Source organism: Dama dama, chromosome 11 (genome assembly GCF_033118175.1).
Source record: "Dama dama isolate Ldn47 chromosome 11, ASM3311817v1, whole genome shotgun sequence".
In the NCBI taxonomy this organism is placed as follows: Eukaryota; Metazoa; Chordata; class Mammalia; order Artiodactyla; family Cervidae; genus Dama; species Dama dama.
In genome coordinates this window covers 57,401,214-57,415,749 of record NC_083691.1, presented here as the reverse complement: position 1 = coordinate 57,415,749, position 14,536 = coordinate 57,401,214, and the positions used below count along the sequence as shown (strand labels likewise).

Below are 14,536 nucleotides of genomic sequence, written 5' to 3'. Positions count from 1 at the left end.
CAGCCTGGTTTGCTAACATACAGGAAGCAGAGAGTGTTTTTTAGAATGAGAAATCTTATACTTTCTGTCTAAAGTAAGAGAGGAATATTTTAAAGACTTTTATCCTGACAGAGAATCAATTTTTAAGAGAGTTTTAGATTTTCTGTAGATCTTAGGATAGTTGACTATGAGATAAGACAACATTAATAGAGACCTTTTAAAGTTTTCTAGTGAGTTCACAAAAGAGACAAATTCTCTCTGAAATTCATCCATCTTAAAGAATATTTTGTAAAAGGAGTTTCTGAAAACTTGATTTGTCATAAAAGAAAACACCACTTTAAAACACCAGAATTCTCACTTCTCTCTTTTCCCCACAGTTTATGCTTCCATTCTCAGGACTGAATTTATTTGTTTCTTAAGACTTCTCTAAGAAAGTACTAGAGATTGATGGGCTAAAACAACAGAAAGGTATTCTGTCAGGACTGAAGACCTGAGGAATGAAACCAGGTGTTGTCCGGGCTACATCAGCTGCCCTCTGAGGTAAAAGCACTCCTCACCTTTTCCCCTTTCCTGAGCCCCAGGGTCTCCTTAACCACTGGCATCAAAAGTCCAGTCACTGCGTCTGTCTTCACATGGTCTCTTCTCTGGATCTCCGTCTTTGTGTCCTTTCTCCTCTCCTTAGAAGGCCACTTATATTAAAGGCCCACCATAGCACAGTATGACCACATCATGATCACCACATTAAATCAATACTGGCTATTTTCTAAATAATGTCATGTTCAGAGGTCCTGGAGTCTAAAACATCACTATAACTTTTAGGAGAACAGAATTCAACCAGTAATAGTACATAGAAGCAACTCTTACTTTAATAGATGCTAAAGGATTCATATAAAACTAGCATTAATGTTTCTAATAGCTTCTTCACTTTGATTTGTATTTGTTTGCTTTTCTTTCAGATGCTTGTTTTTTGACTTGGTTCACTGCATCATTAATTAGAGGGCTGGAATTTTCAGAACAGCAGCCCGCCAGTAACCCCTATATCTCTTGGTAGCTTCAGAAAGCAGGAAGAAAACCCAGGATAATTCTTTTTAAAAAAAGACAAGGTCAAAGAAAGCAAAAACTTAAGTATAAATAAATAAAAGGGTGAGTTACACTTTGGTGAACTATGGAACATGTAAAATTCTTTATCTACCTCTACACCATGGCTTTCTTGGAGTGAATGAGATTATTACCATAAAGTTCAGAGTTGAAAGGCAAACATCACTTTTGCTCAGTTATCTTTTCAACGTTTTTCAAATTTTTATTCTTGAGTATTTCCCAGAGAATATAAAGACCAAATATTATTATGGAATCTGGCAGGATATTGTATTAGTTCATTTGTCTTGATTAGTTTAGTCTCATTTTGGATTTACATTGCCGAAAGTCTAAGAAAGCAAAGTCTGCTTTTATAATTTCCAAGATTCTGTTTTCAGGACAAAAGGAATTTGACATTGTCATTATTTTTCAGGAACCATTCAATCCATCATGACCTGCATCAGGCTGACCCATGAGAATAGTCCTGTGGTTTCCCTCTTTAATAAAAACTGGTGTGATAGACTGATTCCCTGAGCACTGGTGGCCTGGGGCCCGATTCCATAGGAACCGGACTTAAATAAAAGCCCAGAAAGGTGACAGTGATCGACACAGGCCACCCTGAGACACTCAAATAAAGAATCCAGGCATTGCTCTTCTCACAAACACCATCTCCTTTTGAAATGCAGGCTCATGACTGTGGCTTCCAACATATAGGCAGTGAGAGCCTTAGTCTTTCACACAGAACTGACAAGAACCAGGAAATCCTGTGGAAACTGGTTCTACTTGATGAGAAAGAGTTAACAGAGGAAGAGTTCTCTTGAAGCACCACTGGGAAAAAAGAAAACACAGTCATGCATTTTTCATGTTGTCCCATCATCTCAAGTGAACTTTTTCCTCAAGAATTTCTTTGACTATATATATATATACATATACACTTATATATATGTGGCTCCCTGGTCGGGAAGATCCCCTGAAAAAGGAAATGGCATCCCACTCCAGTATTCCTGCATGAGAAATCCCATGGACAGAGGAGCCTGGTGGGTGGCCTGCAGTCCTCTGTGTTGCAAAGAGTTTGATACATCTCAGCAACTAAAGAAAAACAGCAACATATATACAGATAGATATATCGAGAGACAGACAGAAAGACAGAGAGAGACAGAAACAGAGGCAAAGACAGACTCAGATAGAATTATGGTAGCATATGCACTGCTACTGCTGCTGCTAAGTCACTTCAGTCGTGTCCGTCTCTGTGCGACCCCATAGACGGCAGCCCACCAGGCTTCCCTGTCCCTGGGATTCTCCAGGCAAGAACACTAGGTTGAAGCACCTGGGTTTTTGATATTTCATTTGATGTTTCCTTTTGCATAAAATTCTTACACATTTTTCCTTATCTTGAACTGAACTATCAACTTTCTGCATGAGCTATATGCTTTTTCCCCTGTCAATTTCTTTTGACTTAAGTGTCTTTGAAATTTAATTCACTAGGTGCCAGGAAAAGACTAGTTTTAACACCCGATTTCAACATTAATAAACAGGAACTTGAGACTTGCAGTTATTGGAAAGATCTTAAACCAGCTCACCTCCACACTGTTGTTTGGAGAAATTTCTAAAGGTAGTACTAGATGTCCTGTTTTCTAGATCATCTGGGAAGAAAAGGAAGATGGTGGTCCCCTTCTGACTATTGACCCTGGACACACTTGTCTACGTGTCAGGGTCTTCAGTGCTTTCTTAGGGCCCCAGGTCACGTACACTGTGTCCTGACGGTCAATCTGCCCTTTCTCAGTGAGATTCTTCTTCCCACTGTTTCAAGAAGTATAAACTTTAGCTAATGGTATTCATCTAAACACACAAGAGCTTTATTTCATTTTGCTTGAGTTTGACCCCTCCCACTCTCCCTCTGGCTCTGTCTACTCCAGGGCCCCCACCAGGAGATTTGCATGTTGTTCCCCAGGGAGGATCTTCCCTTGCAAGTCTAAGATAAAAGCTCAGCTCTGATCTTTCTCTGACTTATCAGGACTCCTCAGTTCAAACTTCTGAACATGAGGTTCCCTGCTCAGCTCCTGGGGCTCCTCCTGCTCTGGGTCCCAGGTAAGAACAGAGAGGGGATGAGAGGAGGATGGGGGCCTGTACTCTGGTCAGGACTGTGACAGAGGAAGTGGGGATGATGTAGGGGATGTTTAGCAGTTTCTTTACACTTCACGGATGTCAGGTTCAATATCGTGACTGTACATTTTTGTTGTATGGATGAAAAGTATTGATAATGGGAATAAAACAAAGTAGTATTTTAGCTAACATAAATAAGAAATTGGAAATGATAATCAGAGCTCATATTATTAGTATGTAACTTGAAAATTTTCTGTCATTTCTTTTAGGATCCAGTGGGGATGTTGTGCTGACCCAGACTCCCCTCTCCCTGTCTGTCACCCCTGGAGAGACGGTCTCCATCTCCTGCAAGTCTACTCAGAGTCTGAAAGATAGTGATGGAAAAACCTATTTGCGTTGGTTTCAACATAAACCAGGCCAATCACCACAGAGTCTGATCTATGAGATTTCCAACCGTGACACTGAGGTCCCAGACAGGTTCACTGGCAGTGGGTCAGAGACAGATTTCACACTGACAATCAGCAGTGTGCAGGCTGAGGATGCTGGCGTCTATTACTGTTTTCAAGCTACACATGTTCCTCCCACAGTGATACAGCCCTGAACACAAACCTCCCTCCTGGGTGGCTCAGCTGCTCAAAGTGCAGCTTCTCTGGGGAACTGACAGCAGATGTTCTGAGTCTGTGTAATAGTAGGTGATGTCAGGGGAAGAGTTTGCAGAGGGCTCTGGACCATGATGTCTTAGCTCTTCTTCAGGCACCACATGTTAAGGTCCCATGAGCTGCACAGCCTGCTCCTGGCAGATGCAGCAGGCACTGGAGGGGTCCTGTGTCCTATGGCAGCCAGTTTTGGGAAAGGGGGGCTGAGTGAAAATCAGGTATTTCTTCTCACCCAGGTTACCATTGTCTCATTGGGGTGATATGGAGGGAAGCTCAGGGAAAGAAACATAACAATGGTATTTACTCCCATCTGAGACAAAAAGGATGCAACCATGCATTCTTGTTCATAATTTGACTTGTATTTAACAGTTGTATATATTTGGAGATTTATTTAACCTTTTATCCCTTGGTTTGCATGCATGGTAAGTCACTTCTTAGTAAGTGACTAATGGTAAGTCTCATTCTTAGCAACACTATGGACTGTAGACTGCCATGCTCCTCTGTCCATGGGACTTGCCAGGCAAGAATACTGGAGTAAGTTGCCATTTCCTTCTCCAGGGGATCTTCTCAACCCAAGGATCAAACCCGCATCTCTTCTATCTCCCCATTGGCAGGAGGGTTCTTTACCACTAACATCATCAGTAAATCCCTTTTCCCTTGGTTACTGATCGGTAATGAAGGAAAAGAAAAGATTTTATTTTCTTTAGCAATAAAAATGCTAACACTTGCTACAAGAATTAAATAAATGAATACATACAAAATAGTTATCATATGACTAGTAACGTTTGTAAGTGAAAATGAAAAGTGAGCGGCAGTGTGAGTCGCTCAGTCGTGGCTTTGCAATCCCATGGACTGTAGCCTGCCCGGGTCCTCTGTCCATGGAATTCTCCAGGTTTTCAGTCAGTAAATACTTGTTGCCATTCTCAGTTTCCTTCATCCTGTACTTAGAGAGATACAGTCTTTTGCACAGTGTCTTTATTTCAAATTATTCCTTAGATTCTCTTTATCTTTGGTAACTCCAGCTTTGTTAAGTGGTGGAGTATCGTGTTTTCTATAACCAACGAAGAAGTACATAAATTTCAGAAAAAAGGGATATATTTATTTGTTGTGTTTAGTTGCTTGGCTGTGTTCAACTCTGTGACACCATGGGCTACAGCCCACCAGGCTCTGTCCATGGGATTTTCAAGGCAAGAATACTGGACCAGTTTGCCATTCCCTGCTCGAGAGGATCTTCCTGACCTAGGGACTGAACCTGATCTCCTGCATTGGCAATGGCAAGCGGAGTCTTTATATAGACATCAGAGGGGATCCAGGTAACAAGGAGTGTGACACCATTGTTAATATGGGATCAAGACACCTCTCAGCCTGTTCTCCTGCATCCACTTTGCACTATAACAACCACAGAGACACTCAAAACTCACAAACCCAAGTCCACACAAGTGCCTTTACCAAGTCCCTCCACAACCCTGTTAAAAGCCCAAACTTCCACATCCTTCAACCCAGCCTGCTCCAGCTAGTGCCCACATCACTCCACCTGGAATTTCCTTATGTAAGTGATACTCTTTCTCTCAAATTATATAGGTATGGAGACTGTCTGGAGACTCAAGAAAATTCTTAATAATTAATTTCTATCTCATGTACAGGGAGTGCAAAGAGAGGAGGTACTAGAAAAGTTGAGAAGTAGTGAAGCCGAGGGAAGGGCGCCCTATTCCTCTTTAATGACATTTAAACACATTTGTTATCACACTAAGGGATCCTCAAAGCTAAACATTTTTAAGGGAAAAAAAAAAGAGATGGTGGAGGCCTCAAAGCCAAGCACAGCTTTCAGTAATATCCATGGTCAGAGATTAAAAAATAAAAATAAGGCTCTACGGGCACAGAGAAGGTTGGATCTTGATTAGAACAAAGCCTTCAGGTAGAATGGGGGAAGGGCCACACCTGGGAGAGGAGATGAACCAGGAACAGCAAGGAATCACCAGGCTGAGGACCAGCCTCCAAGTCATGTCTCCCTGATTGGATGAAAGTGGTCAACACCTAGCATTTTGCCAGATTCAAAAGTAAATCATTTCTGATTGACATAAATCATTCCAGGGTGAAAAATCATCTCTAACATTTTTAGGGTAAATATGCATGTTAATCTACATAAACATTAAGTGTATACATTACAGACTCACTTTTATGAAGAGGGAAAAATAGTTTCAGAGAAGGCAATGAACACAGGTGGAATATAATGGACATCAAGACAGAGCCAGAGGATTTGTAGCTATGAGGGGAATTACTTATTATATGCTTACCACGTATGTGACAGGATGTAGAATATTTTCATGAAACCAGAAACTTTTAAAAATAATCAAGAAGAATTAAGTAGCTACATTAACAAGAGATTTGATTGAGCTTCTTCCAGTGCTTTGTTGTTTGGGGTCTAGTCAGCAGTATATACTCTGCAAAATGTTGACATCATACCAGGTTATAATTACAAATTGCCCATGTCCTTAGGTTAATCTATATCCTACAGACTGAGCAAATGAACTGACTGACTGACTGAAGGATATTTTAGTCGTTGCTTAGGTTATAGGTACTTAAATCTAGAGAAAATTTATACACAGAACTACATTCATGTGAAAAAAAACACCTGAATAAGCAACATCATTTTATTTTCCTTCATCACTACAGTGCCATGTTTGCACTCACACCAAGTGCCTTTCTTCCCCAGTTTCCCGTGGGGCTGCTGTGCTGACTCCATCTCCTCCCTCTGGCCTGTCGCCATGGAGGGAGCATCTCCATCTCCTGAAGGCCATCTCATCTCATCCACAGTAATGGACACAGCTGCCCGCCATGCTTCCGGCAGAAACCATACACTCTCCTCAACCACTGATCACAGGGGCTCCCCAGGCTCCTGGGGTCCCAGCCTGGCTCAGTGACTGTGAGTCTGGGACAGATTCACACTCACACTCACCAGGGTGGAGTCTCTGTATGTGACTTCTGTGCCCAGAACCCTCACTGGGACCCGCACATGTCATGGCCCTAAACATACCCCTCCCTCATGGGCTCAGCCCTTGTGCTCAGCTGAGCAGCTGCTTCCCCCAGGGAATCCGGGTCAGAGCAGCTGCTCCTCTCAGTGGAGCACAAACTGGGGGAGGAGGAAATGGTGGGGAGCCCTGGAAGGAGGTGGGAGCACCCTCAGGTCCAGAGCCCTGGAGTCCCTGTCGTGAGCTCCCCAGGGTCTGGACCGCTGGCTGAGATGCTCACAGACGGCTCCATGCTGACTCTCGCTCAGCTCTCAGCATCACTAACTGTGAAGGACCGACCACCTGCTCTCCAGTCCCCTGGAGCACAGACCTTCCCCACACTGATGTACCTGCCAGACTCAGACACTTGCTCATAGACAGTGTTGGGGCCCCAGGGAGTGACTTTCTCAGTGGTTCTGAGAAAACTATCTTTCCCTCAGTCTCTCTGGCAGAAAATCCTAGTCTGGAAAATCTTAATCATCCTGATGTATATTCTCTTAAAATCTGAAAATTATCCTCATCTTAGAGACAGAATACCATGATGAAATTTGAACTTCATGTAGCCACAGCTTCTAAGTTTGTTCAACTAAATCTGTTCTAGAATTTCCTGGCTTTGAATCATCCTCATGCCTTTTCTCTGCTCCCTGCATCTCAGCTCCTGCTTCTGTCCTAGACTACCAGGACCTCAGATTTCCCTGAAGGTGGACATCTTCTCCCCTAACTTTCAGAAGGCCCGTGTTCTTGGTTGGAGTAGTTAGTGGTTCTCAAAGTGCAAGAGTCAGGCATCTGTAGGGTATGACATATTTGATATTTTATCCAGATAGTGATATATGTAAACCTTCATGTGTTGTATACTTAACATATTTGCCCGTTCTTCCTGCATGTTTTTCATATCACAATTAAAATGAAAAAGAACAAACCCAGAGTCTTTAAACAAATATTTAAACAAGAAGAAAAATCAGCACATAGAGAGGGAAACTCAGCATTCTTAAATCAAAGTGCAATATGATGCACGAATATGAAAGTTGGATCATAAAGAAAGCTGAGTGCCGAAGAATTCATGCTTTTGAACTGTGGTGCTGGAGAAGACTCTTGAGAGTGCCTTGGACAGCAAGGAGATCAAGCCAGTCAATCCTAAAGGAAATCAATGCTGAGTATTCATTGGAAGAATTGGTGATGAAGTTTAAGCTCTAGTACCATGGCCACCTGATGCAAATAGCCAGCTCTTTGGGGAAGAACCTGATGCTGGGAAAGATTGAGGGCAGGAGGACAAGGAGTTGACAGATGGCTGGATGGCATCATTGCCTCAGTGGACATCATTTTTATTGTCTGACCACCAGGGAATCCCAACAATACTGGAGTGGGTAGCCTATCCCTTCTCCAGGGGGGTTTCCCAACCCAGGAATCAAAACAGGGTCTCCTGCATTGCAGGCAGATTCTTCCCTAGTAGAAACTGAGTACTTCAAATAGATCCCAGTTTTTAAATGCTCTAAAATATTTCCCAACTAATACTGGACATGCTAGTTATATATTCTGACAGCATATGAATGGCATAAACTAATTCCAAATCCCCCTGAGCAATATAATCCTGTTGCTGGTTAAAGGAATAAAACTTACTAAAGATGATTTCCTTTCCAGCTTGAGGTTACACAGCAAATGCTATTAAAATTGTATTATTATCTTGAAAATTACTATCAATAAAATTGTATTTTATCTAGAAATAAGTGTTTTATATTCATGGATTTGAAACACATATGAAGAAACACAAGTATTCAGGGTGTACACATGTTCATCACATGTTCAAGGAGAGGACCTGTTTCTATTCAAGAGTCTATTGATTTCTCTTTTGAATCAGCAGTGAGGAGCCTGGAGACACTGCACACACATCTGTGAGCAGGACATTCCCTGGGCCACGCAGAATATAAGGATCCAAATGGAATCTTCCAAACGAGGCTCAGCCCTAGGGTGGCAGAAGTAGATGCGGTGAGCAGAAGACAGTCTGACACCAGGCTGGGCTGAGACGGATATGAGTGTAGGGCCTTGAGGAGGAGGCCACATGGAGGCCTCAGTCACAGTCATTGGGTCCTCTTCTGTGTAAACAAGGCTCAGAGTTCCCCCAAAACAGCCCTCCCAGAATCTCCATCTTCCTCCCCACTAATGGAGCTCATGCTCCACCATCCCTCCAGGAAATGGCTGCCATGTTCCCCCTGGAGCATCCATTAAGCTCCCTGTTGTATTTTGAAGTAGGCGGGTTTGGAATCATTTTATCATTGTTCCTCAGTGTTCTAAGTGGCAACAGATCCAGAGGATTGATGTCTTCAATCAAGTCTTCTGTGTTTTCCAGGACCGCATGGAGGGCTGCTGGCACCGCAGGCTGCAGAGAGCAGTTTGCTTTTCTACCCCACTCAAATCTGGAGGATTCCATGTCACCTGGTCCAGGAGCCAGACCAGCCCTCCTGCATGTGGATTATGCTGTGTCCAGAACCAGAGAAGCTGTCTGGCAATTATTTTCATTAAGAGAAAGACAAACATTCAGCACCCTGAAAGGGAATGTGCATCTACAACCTGCTTAGGGAGCAATGTGAGAACTCTCTAACCACTGTGGGAAATATTTTCCTGCAATTTGGTACCTAGTTTTGTGCCCTTAAGTGTCATTTGGACAGCACCTCAACTAAGGGAAATCAGCCACCAGACAACAACCAGAATGCCACAAGGCAGCCCGGAAAGAGTTCCCAAGCCATTTCTCTTGACACAACTTCTGAACTAGCACTTGAGTGGGAAAATTCTATCTGTATTTGTACCTACTTTCACCTGGTCCTTATCTCAAAACATGCTAGGGACAGTCAGGTCAAAGACCTAATATACACACATGTGTATCCTGCAGCAGCTTTGGTCTTAAGTTTTTATTTGCTCACCCCTTGAAGATCTGGATGTGAGGAGGATGGTAGTTCATATTATGTTTCTTCTCTCCTTCTCTCTCTCTCCAACCTCACTGTGCTCTTTTTTTCCCTGCAAATGTTAATAGAGACACATTTTGCAACAGGTTTTCCTTCTTTTTTTTTTTTTCCCCTACATGGTCTGAGTGTAGTAAACTCGGGTTATGACCAACACTAGAAGTTTCGATTATACGAAGACAAGTGATTTTACTCACTCTTGAAACATTATTATTCAATTCCAAATAAAAAGATGCTGCTGGTTTAGGGGTACAAACAGGGTTGTTGTGACCACAAATTATTTGCTTTCTTTTCTGTAATAGAATCAAAGGTTTCTTATCTTTGTATTTATACACTTTATCATCACCAAAAGCATGAGACCCAACTCCTCTTTATAGTTATATAATATTAAACTATTTTAGTATGATTCCATTGAATAATGGATTTTCAACATTCTAACAATCAGCTTTACATTTAACATAAGTCTATGAGAATTCCAGGAGAAGAGCCAATCTGTGGGATAAAAAATGTTTCTAATTCACCAGGATGCATGTTTGTAATGGGATCATTTTATTTTCTTTTTCATTCATGTACTTATTTTCCATATCTGACCATTATTCTCTGATCAGGTCACTGCTTTAGAAGAGTCAATATGCAAATTTCTGGAAGCACAGAAAGATGGGGGCAGTTGATGCTCCAAAGAGCATTTGGACTTTGAGTGATCCATGGCTTCTGGTCAAAAGTGACTAAGTAATGTGCAATTCACTCCTGTGAGCCCACTGCTTCCTATAGGCAGAAAATCACCATTCTCAGGTACTGATGCAGGCAGTGTATTTTCATTATAATATGAGGAATGGCTACTAAATACTTCATTCACCCCTAGGTCTTTTCTGCTCTAATCTTTCCATCTGTGTTAACAAGGGAGGGAAAGAAGTGATTACAGAGAATTTAACTGCTCAGGTATCAGTTTACATCATTTGCTTTGATGTTTTTTCCACAGGGTCTTAAATGTCCCTTTTTCAAAACTATAAGAATTTCTTTTAACTTCTTTACTACTTGGTTAAATAAAGTGCTGGAATTCTCAGCACAGCAGTGTCCTGTGTTTAGCCAATACTAGAAATCCCCTTTGTCTTGATATCTTCAGAGCCAGATTGAAGACCCAGAATCCTTCTGAAAAAGACCAGGTCAAAGAAAGTGAAAGCTTAAGGAAATGGAATAAGATTAAAGCATAACTAATAGTGTGACTAGTGAAATATGGAGCATATGTCATTCTGCAAGTAACTCAACACCATGATTTTCTCAGCACATGAGATTAGTCCAGAAACTTCAGAGTTTAAAGATGAACATCGTTTTTGGTCAGTTATTGTTTCAACATTTTCAAAATTTCATTCTTGAAAGTTTCCAAGAGAATATGCAGACCAAGCATTATTGTGGAATCTTACAGGGTGTTGTATTAGTTACTTTGTCTTCATAGTCAATTAAGCCTGTCTTTGGGTTTAAATTCCCCTGGAGAAGGGCATGGCAACCCATTCCAGTTTTCTTGCCTGGGAAATACCATGGCCAGAGGAACCTGGTGGGCTAGAGTCCATAGTGTTGCAAAGAGTTGGACAAGACTGAAGTGACTTAGCATGTATGCCTTGGGTTTAAATTACCCAATTTTAAAAAGACAACAAAGTCTACTTTTACAATTTTCAAGATTCTGTTTTCAGGACAAAAAGAATTTGATATTGGCACTATTTTTCTGGAACTGTTCAGTTCAACATGACCTGCGTCAGGCTGACACAGGACAATGGTCTTCTTCTTTGTCTACCTAAGGACGCTGCTGTGACAGACTGTCCTCCGAGCACTAGTGGCCCAGAATCCTGTTCCACGGGGACCATGCAGAAGTAAAAGCCAAGGAATGTGTCAGTGATAGACACAGGCCACCCTGAGACATTCAAATACAGGATCCAGCCATTGCTCTCCTCACGAATTCTCACAAACAGCACCTCCTTTGGAAATGTAGACTCGTGGCTGTAGCTTCCAGCACACAGGGATTGAGAGTCTCAGGTCCTCACAGAGAGCTGAGGGAACCAGGAAATCCTACAGCACCTGATTCTACCTGAGTCTGCAGAGGAGAAGTTTTTCTAAGCACCACTCAGAAAAAAACACAAAGTCACACTTTTTTCATACTGTCCTCCATCTCAAGTGAATATTTTTTTAAAAACTCCTTTAACTAACCTATTTTATATAAATATATATGTATATATAGAGAGAGACAGAGAGACAGACAGAGACAGAGAGACAAAGACAAGAGAGACAGAGACACAGAGACAGAGACAAACACAGACAGAATTATGGTAGAACATGCACCAGATGAAAAAACTGTGTTTCGGGTATTTCATATCACTGATTTAGGCATAAACGTCTTATCAAGTTTTTATTGTCTTCAACTGAAATATTAACTCTCTGAACAACATATATATTATTTTTCTCCTTGGCAATTTCTTTTGACTTGAGTATTCTTTGAAAGTTAATTCACTTGTTGCCAGGATCTATTCTAACAGCTGATTCTAACATTCCTAAACAGGTAACTTGGGAACTGCAATGATGTAACAGTTCTTGAAGCAGCTCAACTTCATGATATTCTTTGGAGGAAATTCTGAGGGTCAGTACTAGTGGGGAAGAAGTTGTTCTCCTATCTAGATCAGCTGAAAAGAATCAGAGTGAGATGGACATTCCCTCCCAGATACTAACCCTGAACATACGTGTCCACAAGTAGGGTCCTCATTGCTTTCTTAGAGTGCTGGCCCATGTGCACTGGGTTTTTGCAAACAATCTGCACTTTCACAGTGAGATTCTTCATCCCACTGCTCCAAGCAGTATAGACTGCAGCCATTGGTTTATACCTCAACACAGAAGACCTTTATTTCACTTTGCTGAAAGTTGACCCGTCCCACCTCCCCCTGGCTCTGTCCACACCTTTGCCCCCACCAGGGGATTTGCATGTTGTTCCTCAGGGAGAATCTTCCTTCCAAGCCTGAGATAAAAGCTCAGCTCTTGGCCTTGCTCTGACTAATCAGGACCCCTCAGTTCACACTGCTGAACATGTGGTTCCCTGCTCAGCTCCTGGAGCTGCTCCTGCTCTGGGTCCCAGGTAAGGATGGAGAGGGGTTGAGAAGGAGGATGGGGGGTGAGCTCTGGGGGCAGCACTGCTCTCCACGTGTGTTCTCTGTTAGATGTGTGTGCCTTGTCCTGTAGATGGGCATGAGAACCTTTGGTCTATGAGAGTGAGGAATGTTCCAGAAGGAAGCAGGTCCTGTGCTCAGGTCAAGACTGTGACCAGGGAAGTGGGGGTGATGAACGGGATGTTTAGAGGTCTCTCTACACTTCACAGATATCAAATTCATTATTGTGATTGTACAATTTTGCAGTATGATTACAGATAATGAGAGTAATACAAAGTAGTATTAATATTGTAGCTACAGTAAATCAGAAAAAGGAAACAGTAAAAATGGTTGCTAATATTCGTAGCTTCCTAATTCTCTTTCATTCCTTTAGGATCCAGTGGGGATGTTGTGCTGACCCAGACTCCACTCTCCCTGTCTGTCATCCCTGGAGAGACGGCCTCCATCTACTGCAAGTCTAGTCAGAGCCTGGTACACAGTGATGGAACAACTTATTTGAATTGGATTCAACATAAACCAGGCCAATCACCACAGGGTCTGATCTATCAGGTTTCCAACCGTTACTCTGGGGTCCTAGACAGGTTCACCGGCAGTGGATCAGGGACAGATTCACACTGACAATCAGCAGAGTGCAGACTGAGGATGCTGGAGTCTATTACTGTTATCAAGGTACAGAAGATCCTCCCACAGTGATGCAGCCCTGAGCACAAACCTCCCTGCCTGGGTGGCTCAGCTGCTCAAAGTGCAGCTTCTCTGGGGAACTGAGAGTGGATGCTCTGAGTCTGTGTAAGAGGAAGATGGTGGTGATCTCAGGGGAAGAGTGGGCAGTGAGGGCTCTGGACCATGAGTGTCTTGTCTGCCTCACAGGTACCATGAGTTAAGGCTCCATCAACGGCACAGTGTGGTCCTGGCAGAAGCAGCAGGGACTGTAGGGGGTTCTGTGAACCCTAGCAGCCAGTTCTGTGAAAGGGGGACTGAGTGAAAGGTCAGCCTCCTCCACCCTGCCTTGTCTATATTTGTCAATTAAATGCATGCAGTTTAATAACCATAGGCAACTTTGGAAAATAATGCAGAATAAACTTAAGTAAACATTAGTCTAACTGGAAAAGGATCTTTAACATTTGCACTTTTAGGTCATCTAATGTCTATTTTTCCCACTGTTTTTGTATGGGAAGTTAATACTTTAATGTTCAAAAAATATCTCTGACTTAATAATGGGCCAGCTAGTTACATGTCATGCCATGCTATGATTGAAGCAAAATAATTCCAGATTGCTAGGACAAATAATACTCTTTCTGGTTAAAGAAATAAACATAGTAGACATGATTTTCTATTTCAGCATAATGGGTTCCATAGCGATTGCAATTAAAATTGTATCCTTAATTAGTGTGTATGCATGGGAAGTTGCTTCAGTCATGTCGGACTTTGTAAAACTCTGTTGACTGTAGCCTGCCACGCTCTTCTGGCCACGGGATTCTCCAGGCAAGAACGCTGGAGTGGGTTGCTAAGCCCTCCTCCAGAGGATCTTCCTGACCCAGGGGTCGAACTCCCACCTCCTGCATCTCCTGCATTGGCAGGCTGGTTCTTTACCACGAGCACCATCTGAGAAGCCCATA

At 42.4% G+C, this 14,536-nt stretch overlaps 1 gene segment (V, D, J or C); it reads left to right on the top strand.

Moving 5' to 3' along the window:
• The first annotated feature begins 3,072 nt into the window (after window positions 1-3,072).
• The window catches only part of LOC133064829 (immunoglobulin kappa variable 2-29-like), a 134,492-nt gene continuing 123,028 nt past the window's right edge, over window positions 3,073-14,536 (top strand). The window contains 2 exon segments of the V gene segment in view: window positions 3,073-3,141; window positions 3,426-3,735. Of these exon segments, the coding sequence occupies window positions 3,093-3,141; window positions 3,426-3,735 (359 nt within the window).